The 10680-nt window shown below is 38.7% G+C and overlaps 1 protein-coding gene and 1 pseudogene across 1 annotated transcript; one reads left to right on the forward strand and one right to left on the reverse strand.

The window, feature by feature from the left end:
- Nucleotides 1–3082, forward strand: part of LOC107627676 — a 7102-nt pseudogene extending 4020 nt beyond the window's left edge.
- LOC107627677 lies at nt 8155–8808 on the reverse strand. The gene has a single exon (XM_016330503.1). It carries the CDS (start codon nt 8806–8808, stop codon nt 8155–8157), a length of 654 nt encoding a protein of 217 aa, XP_016185989.1.

A 10680-nucleotide genomic window follows, 5' to 3' on the forward strand; every position in this document is an offset into this window, starting at 1 on the left:
CTTGATGATTATAATAATACTCTAGTGCAAGAAGAGCTCCTATGGTTCCAAAAGTCCAGAGAGCAGTGGGTAAGGTTCGGAGATAGGAATACAAGATTCTTTCATATTCAAACTCTTGCGCGAAGGAAGCATAATAAGATTCATGGCCTTTTTCTCAAGGATGGAGTGTGGAAAACTGATCCAGAGGTTCTGAGTCAAGAAGCAGAGTCTTTCTATAAAAGCTTATTCTGTCATTTGGATGATGTTAATTTGGGTTGCCTTAGTGATGTGCCTCTTCCTTCTCTGAATGAGGAAGCTTGCAATAATCTTACGGCACCAGTTACTATAGAGGAAGTCAGAACAGCTGTTTTTTACATGAACTCTTTTAAAGCTCCGGGTCCTGATGGGTTTCAAGCTTTCTTCTTCAAAGAATATTGGGAGATCATTGGTCTTGATGTTTGGAAGATGGTTAAGCAGGTATTCTCCGGTGTTACTCTTGATCCGAGAATGTTGGAGACTTTACTGGTTCTTATTCCAAAGGTTGAATCACCGGTATCTATGAAAGATTTTAGGCCGATTAGTCTCTGCAATGTAGTTTACAAGATCATAACGAAGGTCCTTGTTAATAGGCTTCGTCCTCATCTTGCGGAGATTGTTGGCCCGCTTCAAGGAGGATTTATTCCGGGACGAGGAACTCCTGACAACATCATTATTTCTCAAGAAGTTCTCCACTTTATGAAGAAGACTAAATCAAAGAAAGGCACACTGGCCTTTAAGATTGATTTGCAGAAAGCTTATGACAGAGTTGACTAGAGGTTTTTAGCTCATACCCTTAAGGGCTTTGGTTTTCCTATTCCTACAATTAATTTAATTATGAATTGTGTCATTGCTTCTTCCTTATTTATTCTTTGGAATGGGAATCGTCTGAATGGCTTCACTCCTAGCCGAGGTCTTAGACAAGGAGACCCTATGTCACCCTATCGTTTTGTGTTGTGTATGGAGCGATTGGCATGCTTTATAAGTCATCAGGTTGATTTGGGCTTGTGGAAGGCGGTTGCTATTTCTAGAGGGGGACCAAGAATATCCCACTTAATGTTTGCAGATGACTTGCTTCTATTCTGTAAAGCTACAAAGAGACAAGTGCAAAATGTGATGTTGGTTTTAGAGACTTTTTGCAAAGCATCTGGGATGAAGATTAATGTGGAGAAGTCTAAAGCGCTTTGCTCCAAGAATGTCTTTGCAACAAGGAAAGAAGTTTTCACTGGGGTATCCTCTATCAGATTTGTCCAGGACTTGGGCAGGTATCTTGGAGTTACCCTTAGCCATTCTAGGGTGACTCGTTCAACTTTCAATGGTGTCCTGGATAAGATTCGGAGTAGGCTAGCAGGCTGGAAAGGGAATTTACTCAATCGGGCTGGTAGACTCTGCTTGGTTAATTCTGTTGCAGCCGCTATTCCCACGTACCAGATGCAGGTCTCTATTTTTTCCAAAGAAATCATTAGTAAATCGGAGTCTATGATGAGAAATTTTCTTTGGAAAGGACAAGTTGATGGAAGAGAATTGAATCTTGTTAGTTGGAAGGTACTGGTTACTCCAAAAAAATATGGAGGTTTGGGGATTAAAGATCCTTATTGTGTAAATATTGCTCTTCTTGGGAAGCTAGTTTGGACTTTTTTCCAGCAGCCAAACAAGCTATGGGTCCAATTGTTGGATGCCAAATACCGATCATCTCTATATGACTGTTTTAGTTATCCTAAGAACAAGGCCTCTCCCATTTGGAGGTATCTTTGCAAGGCTTGGGAAGTGTTGAAGGATGGGTTTGCTTGGTGTATTGGAGATTTGAACAAGAATTTTTGGTTTTCTAGCTGGAGGAGAGAAGGACGGTTATCTAATGAGATGGATTATGTTCACATTTCTGATTCGAATCTCTGGATACAGGATATTTGGTCGGTTGGTAGGTGGCATTTGGATACTTTTTATTCTCTTTTATCTCAAAATTTAAAAGGTAATATTCTCTCTTACAATCCAGATGAACAAGCAGGTCCGGAAGTGGATTGGTATTGGTGTGGGTCTGCTGCCAAAGTCTATGACTCACGCGATGGTTACTTGTGGTTGTGTAAACAGCTATTTGGTTGGGAGGAGCGGGAGAATTGGCTTTGGCTTTGGCGTCAGCTTGTTCCGGAAAAGCATAAGTTTTTGGCTTGGTTGTGTCTTAAGGAGGCTCTTCCTACTGCAAGTTTTCACTTTAGAAGAGGAATGTCGTCATCGGATAGGTGTCCAAGAAGTCTTTCTAGCCAGGAATCGGTTTTACATTGTATTCGGGATTGTCCAAAAGATCAGCTTGTCTGGCATAGGTTGGATATTTCTTGTCATTCTTTGGATTTGAAGATCTGGTTCTTGTATCATAGCAGAGAGCATCCGTTCAAGTTCTTTTCGGGACTTTGGTGGATATGGCGAGCAAGAAATAATGACATCTTTAATCTTCATGAAACTTGGCCTTCGGAAAAAGTGATTTGTCTGGCATTAACTTCAGAAAAGGAGCTTAGGAATATTTTTGAATCACAACGTATGTCTCTTCTCTCTACTCTAAATGGTTTTTGGAATCCCCCATCTATTGATACTTTTAAGATTAATTGTGATGCTAGTTATTTTGGTTCGGGGTGATAGTGTTGGTTTTGCTTGTGTTATTAGAGATTGTAATGGGAGTTGGCAAATGGGGTGTTTGGGAATGATTGAGAGTAATAGTATTCTTCAAGGAGAATTGTTTGTCATTTGGAGAGGATATCTCTTAGCTTGGGATGTGGATCAACGAGATGTTATTTGTGAGACGGATTGTGTGGAAGCATTTAATCTTGTTACTCAAGATGGTTTTGGGTTTATTGATCCATTGGCGCTCAAAATAAGAGATATCATGCATTGGAATTGGCGTATTGACTTTCATTTGATTATGAGATATGCCAACACGGTGGCAGATACTATGGCAAAGATGGCGATGAAGTTACAACTTTCACATGTGGAGCTTTTTTCACATTGGGAGGAGTTTAAGAGTAGTCTTAAAAGGGACTATCCCTCTATTTAAACAATTTCTTATTTTGTTTGTTTTGTTTTTCTTTGTTTAGTTTATTTCAGTCACCAAAAAAAAATTAATACTAGCATCTTACTTTTTTTTTCTTCTCTACTCTATCTCTATTTATTCAAAATCTCATTTTCTCAAAACTTCCAAATCATAGAATTTCAACTTAATGAGTGAAGGAAGCATGTATATTTTTAATATAACTAAAAATGAATAAATAATTTGTCAAAATTGAATATTAATTAATTATTCAAATTATCAAATATATACTAGTTATATATTTATTTTTATTTGATTCTAACTTCTAACATATATGAAAAGGTTATTAAAAAAAAGTGACTTTAAACTTAGTAGTTAGTATGACTTAGTTAATTCTGTAACATATGGTTTGAGAAAAAAAAGGCTAAAAATTTTGCAATGCACATACAAGCTGCACAAACATGGAATTTTGAACCAATATAAACTGAAAAAAGAAAAGACCAGTTGTAAGTGTTTTATGAACTTTTTAAATTGCATGCTCACAATAATGTTACCAACTCAATCTGAATCTTATAAATTATTTAATATAAATTTTAATGGTTATGAGATTTGAAATATCAATATGTCAGAAAAGGACAATGGCATATTTGAAAACCTTTCCAAACTCGAAAATTATTTAAAGAATAGAAGATAAAATGGTGTTGTTCTGATATATTGTTTCATGGAGTATAATCCACAAATATGGATCTGCAAGTCTCAGTAACCTGCAAAACTCAGGTTACGTTTTGAGTACACCTGAAAATGGCAGAGCCTCCAAAACGCAACATGCGTTTGGCAGATGAGGAAGTTCAAGCCTCGAAACGTGTTCGTCCTGCTCCTTGCATGCAGGTAATACTAAACATGTTGACCACTTGAAACTCCCAAAACGTAAGATGCATTTGGCAGTAGTTAGGAGCAAAACGCAAGTTGCGTTTGGCAGGCTCCCATGTTGTATGAACGCCACGTGTTTGAAGAGGGTGGTGATGGAGTCTATAAAACCGAAACTGAAAGCAAAACACAGGAAGCAAAGACAAGGGTTGCTGGTGTTCTAAGTTGCAAAGTTCTGCTGAAATTTTGTGAGGAAGAAGAAGAATAGAAAATTTTGGTTAAATATTATAAAATCAAAAATGGTTCGTAATTTTACTAAATCGGAAGAACACATTATTGAGTACTTGGATCATCCTCAATGGGTAAGTAAATTTTTTTAATGTTTAATGATATATATATGTATATATTCAATAATAATAATAATAATAATAATAATAATAATAATAATAATAATAATAATAATAATAATGTTGTTATTGTTATTATTATAACTAGTATTATTAGGATTAGTAACCGTGTTATTATTATTATCTGTTTTAGGAGAAGTATTGGATTAGTTATGATTAGTATATTGTTCAAGGGTCTGAAAATTGGACCGGACCGGCCGGTTTGACCGGTTTAACCACGAACCGACAATGCATGCGGTCCGGTCCTCCTGTATTAACCGGTGGAAAAAACCGCAAAGAAACCGCTGAACCGGTTAAAAACCGGCCGGTTGGACCGAATCGGTGACCGGCCGGTTCTTCTAAAAAACTTAAACGGCGCCGTTTTTAATGGTATTTAAAAAAAAAAATGAAACCCGACCCGCCCGACTCGCCCGACCCGTTACCACTCAGAACCCCCCTTGGCCCCTTCTTCCCCATTCCCAAATCGCAGTCTCACTCTCACTGTCTCTTGCTCAGTTACTCTCACACCCTACCTTAGCCCTCTGAAGCATTCGAAAACCCCAGCCCAGACACCACCGCCGTCGCCGGGGTTTGCAGGTCATGACCGCCACCACCGTCGCGTGGTCTCTTCTTCCGTTCATTCATCTCAGTCTCACTCCAGATTCTAGGCGTGAACGGTGAACCCTAGCCCCTTCTGAAGCATTCGAAAACCCCAGCCCAGTCGCCACCGCCGTCGCCGGGATTTGCTGGTCGTGACTGCCACCACCGTCGCGTGGTCTCTTCCCCAGTTCGCCCGTTCATTCATCTCAGCCTATCCCCTTCTGAAGCAATCCCAGGCTCCCAGCGTCCCCGTGGTCCTCAGGCTGCCACCGCCATCGCCTGCTCCTCAGCACCGCCGCTTCGTCTTCGCTGGCCTCTCCCTTCGTCGTCGCTGGTCTTCGCTTCGTCAGCACCCAGGTGAGTGAATCCTCTGTTTCATCTTCTCTGTTTCATACTTTCATTTTCTATGTTAGAATGTATGGTTCTGATTCCAGAACGCCTAATGTTGATGTTGTATTGTTTTGGTGTTTTGCTGCTTTAGAACGCCTAATGTGTCTTGCTGTTTTGGTATTTTCCAGCCAATTGATGTTTTTGTGTTGTGTTGAATGGCTAAATCCTATAGGCACTAGGCAGAATTGTGTTGTGTTGAATGGCTGCCAATGCAATGAAAATTTGGGATCAACAGCCAATTCTGGGAACTTTGATTTCTGTTCAATTTCTTCGGTCTTCAATTTAGTGTTTTGCACTTTTGTTGTTCTGTAACTGTTAATTTGTTACCTTGTTTAATTTGTTACTTTGTAATTGTTAATTTGTTACTCTGTTTTGTTAATGCTGATGTGGATATTGAAGCAGCACAGGATGAGGTGATTGTTAGGGTGAGTGGCCCTCTTGATTCTCATCCAGTTTCAAGAGTGATCCAAACATTCCAAGAGGCACAAATCAATGTTATTGAAAAACTCGCAGCTGCAAATGACACCATATTTCACACCTTTGTAATTAAATCCCAACAAGGATGTGAACAGCTCACAAAGATAATTTTGTTATACTGTTGGGGATCTAAAAAGAGAAGCATTTGGAACTAGGGTAGTAGAATAATAGTTCCTATTAACTGTGTAGGACAACCAATTTATTAATGTTTGTTTATAGTATACACAGTTTATCATAAGTATTATTCCTGCAATTGTCAAATTATTTTTGGTTTTTGGTTGTTTAGTTTAATGATCATAGGGTTTATTTGTTCTGTCTTCTTTTTTCTTATATCCCATATGCCTTCTCAAATCTCAAGTTCCTATTCTTTCTTTCTTGTATTCTATCAACTTCTGTGCATAAGACATAAGAGGAAAGTAGTGATTAGTTATGTTTTTGTCACCTATAGAGAGAATCCTGTCTATATAAATTTTTATATTGTAATTAAAAGTTGTAGCATTATTATTATTACCTTGGTTTTAATGTTTAGGCCTTATGAAACATTGCAGTATATATAGTTCTTAGCCAATCATCTGCTTCTTCTGGTTTTAATATTTAGATATGCTTTTATTACTATTTAACTTTTGAGTTTGGATTTTGATAAGATCATATGTATTTGGTTGATGATATTTTATGTTGTGTTTTAAATTTTGAAGATATTTTAAGATTTATATTAGACTATAATTATATTTTAGGATGTGTATTTATAATTTATTTATTATTCTATTCCAAAACGGTTTTTCTGGTTAAACCACCGGTTGGACCGATTAGACCAGTGAACCAGTAAACCAGTGACTAGAGCGGTTTGATGACCGGTCCGATTTTCTGAACCTTGATATTGTTACATGTTTATAATAATGTATTTGTTAAAAATAAACCGTTTTTTTATCATAACGTTATTTATTATTATTGTTAATTTTTTTTGCAGGCTATTAGGAATTTGTTGCCCAGAAAATTAGATTTGCCAGAGACCTTTAACGAGGTAGCTGCAGTTTCACTAGCACTGACTGGTTTCAACACGTTTCACGAGTAGGCGAACTGAGAGGTCATTCTGCACTACTGAGTGCTTTGGTCGAAAGATGGAGGCTGGAGACCCATACATTTCATCTTTCGGTCGGTGAGGTGACAGTGACGTTGGAAGATGTTTCATATATTCTTGGCCTCCCGATTAATGGGGAGCCCGTTACTGGTAAATCAGACAGCAGTCACCAGTTTTTGGTGGAGAACTGTATCACGTGTTTTGGTCGGGAGCCCGGTCCGCAGGATCACGTATTGGGTAAGGTTAGTATACCCTGGGTCCGGCGGTGCAGAGATACCGAGACGTGTGACACTCAGGAGTCTATTGAGTGTTACGTTCGGTCGCACATTTTCTGCGTGCTCGGAACGGTTGTGTTTCCGAATAAGTCGACCACTTCGTTGAACTCGAAGTTTCTACCGCTACTTCGGGATTTCCACCGGATTTCAGCATATAGTTGGGGGCAGCCAGTCTGGCACACCTATACAGATCGTTGTGTCGTGCTTCACGATACAACTGCAAAGAGATGGATGGCCCACTGATACTGCTTTTTGTTTGGGTATGGGAGCGTATGCCGTTCCTGGCACCTATACCCCGCGATCAGCTCGTCGATGTTGGTATTCTACTCGCGCAAAGGTATAGCCTTTTATTGTTATTGTTATTGTTATTGTTATTGTTATTGTTATTGTTATTGTTACTGTTATTGTTATCGGTTTTGTTAGGTGGAGTCATTGGCGCCGACATACAAGATATACACGGCGGCCTACAGAGCATTTTAGGCGAGTACTCGACGACATGGGATTTGACGATGTAAGTTGTAACCATTAATTTTCAATGTTTTTATTCAGACGAATAATTTTTCTAATAGGCCTCTTGGTAACTAATGTGCAGTTTATATGGCGGTCGTATATGGGAGTGGGAGTTCCGGATGTCCTCGCTCCCCACTTGGCTATCTGCTCCACCCAGTCGCCGCTAGTGTCATTCGAGTGCATAGAATGGCACCCGACAGGCCGAGTTAGACGACAGTTCGGGATGCAACAGCTTCCACCAGGCCCGGCGTTCGACCTTGGTCGTGATCATTGCAAGCGATTGACAGGAGCACAGAATCATGACTGGAGAGAGATTTACAGTGAATGGGTTAACAGGTGGAGATTTGACCGCTATAATACATTGCAGCTAGAATAGCCTGTTGAATAAACCATTTAATCATAAGCAGATGCCACAAATTTACTATGAATAGAACCATAACAGCAATTTGAAATACCTGTATTCACTACGAGTTTATGCAAATATGGAGCCTTGAACCTCCTTAAGAAGTTGGACCCGATGTGCCTGATGCAATACATGTGTCACGCCCTTGGTGGTGACCATGCACCGTTACTGCGAGCTATTGCAGCGTCGATGGAGGTATGGCGGTCAGAAATAATACCCACACCATCAATGATAACAACATATCTCCGCAAATTGGTTAGGAAAAACTCCCACACGTCTGCTGTCTCGCCCTCAACAATCGCAAATGCAATAGGCACAATGTTTTGATTCCCATCTTGTGCAACCGCTACCAGAAATGCTCCTTTATATTTTCCGTACAGGTGCGTGCCATCAACCTGCACCAGTGGCTTGCAGTGTCTGAATGCTACAATACACGAATAGAAGCTCCAAAAAACGCGGTGCAGAACTCTTACACCTTGAACCTCCTCACTCTCATGGTAAACGGTGAGCGTTTTAATTTGAACACGAGACCTTGGCATCTTCACTGTCATTGCTTTCAACCATACTGGCAAAGTCTGGTAAGAAACTTCCCAATCACCAAAAATTTTTGCGACAGCTTTCTGCTTTGCCAACCAAGCCTTGCGGTAACTCACAGTATAGTTGAACCTGCCTTGAACTTCTGCAATAGCAGACTTCACCTTTATCGAGGGGTTTGCTTCGACCAATGGAATAATGGCATCTGTAATTGTGTCTGAGTCCAACTTGGCATGATCTTGTGAAATCATGCCCATGGTGCACGTGTGCTTGCCATTGTATCTCCTAATCTCCCAACAAGCTTTTTTTCGAATCAAGCTAGCTCGGATAAGTCAGTCGCACCCTGCACCATACCCCTTGCATTTTGCATAGAATGTCTGCGGCTCAGACTCATACACAGTGTAATCAACTCCTCTAGAGATGGTGTAGCTTTTGATTGCAGATATCACCGACTCTCTCGAACCAAATTTCATTCCGACACTAAAATCGCCATCTTCCGCCGCAACGTTGCCTTCACCTACGACATGCGCACCGCCATCAGTCAGACAAGGCAAATAAAATAAGCACTATAGAAAACTTCAGTTAATAATTATGACATACCTATATTCGCATACTCAGGAAATTCCGGAGCATGCATGGCTTCGAGATCTAGAGTCCGCATAAAAGGCGGAACACCAAACGGGTGCTGGTTTACAATCGCATTTGTTTCATCTTGCACCGCCGGATTGTCTGCCAAGTCTCCGTCATCGTTTTCGTCATCGACTTCATAGTTAGCTTCAAATTCGTCTTCACTGTCATTATTATCTTCTGCCCAATCTATATCCCCGAACTCATCAACATTGATCTCATCGCCGACCATACTCATCCCCGACTGCTGTTCAAACTCAACGTACAGCTCTATCATCGGCACGTGAGATCGGGTTTGTTGATAAATATACAACATCTGCTGCATACTGGCATCGTCAGTGATGGGCATTATTTGAAACTGTATTAACCCACCAAATACTTGCACATGACTTCTGTATAAAAGATTGCTCACCCTTTTCAAAATGTGGCTTTGAATGTTATTACAAAGACCATTTTGCAACTCGACAAAACCCATGGTACATGGAATGGCAAATAACAACGGACATTCACAAACAAAAGTCACTCCTTCATGTGTATTTGTTATAACCTCACCGTTATAATATACTCGCGAGTTTGCAACACCTTCCATAGCTTCAGCCTTAACTAATTCTATTTTTTTGACACAGTTATTTGCCAAAAAAATACCCCACTAAAGACTTTATGCAAGAAAGAACAAGAGGAGAAGTGAAGCTTCCATTACAACTTTCACATGTGGAGCTTCTTTCACCTTGGGAGGAGTTTAAGAGTAGTCTTAAAAGGGACTGTCCCTCTATTTAAGCAGTTCCTTGTTTTGTTTGTTTTGTTTTTCTTTGTTTTTATTTCAGTCATCAAAAAAAAAAAAATTAACACTAGCCAATAATTCATCATGTATATATTACATAATTAAAGAATTATGCATAAAGTTTATTTTAAATATAAGTAATTTTAATTTTTATATATTAAAATATAAAATTATATAGCAAAAATAAGAGAATTGAAATCATAGACTAGTTAATTTTATGTAGTTACTAATAAAAATATATAATTAAAAATGAATAAATAATTTGTCAAAATTGAATATTAATTAATTATTCAAATTATCAAATATATATTAGTTATATATTTATTTTTATTTGGTTCTAACTTCTAACATATATGAAAGGGTTATTAAAAAAAAGTGACTTTAAACTTAGTAGTTAGTATGACTTAGTTAATTCTGTAACATATGGTTTAGGAAAAAAAGGCTAAAAATTTTGCAATGCACATACAAGCTACACAAACATGAAATTTTGAACCAATATAAACTGGAAAAAAAAGACCAGTTGTAAGTGTTTTATGAACTTTTTAAATTGCATGCTCACAATAATGTTACCAACTCAATCTGAATCTTATAAATTATTTAATATAAAGGGTTAAGTATGATTTTGGTCCCCAACGTAGGGTCTGAAAATTTATTTCGTCCCTCGCATTTTTTTCGCTCAAAAATGGTCCCCAAATTTTTAGTTTGTTTTAAAATCGTCCTT

The sequence above is a fragment of the Arachis ipaensis genome, chromosome B02, assembly GCF_000816755.2.
Source record: "Arachis ipaensis cultivar K30076 chromosome B02, Araip1.1, whole genome shotgun sequence".
NCBI classification, from domain to species: Eukaryota; Viridiplantae; Streptophyta; class Magnoliopsida; order Fabales; family Fabaceae; genus Arachis; species Arachis ipaensis.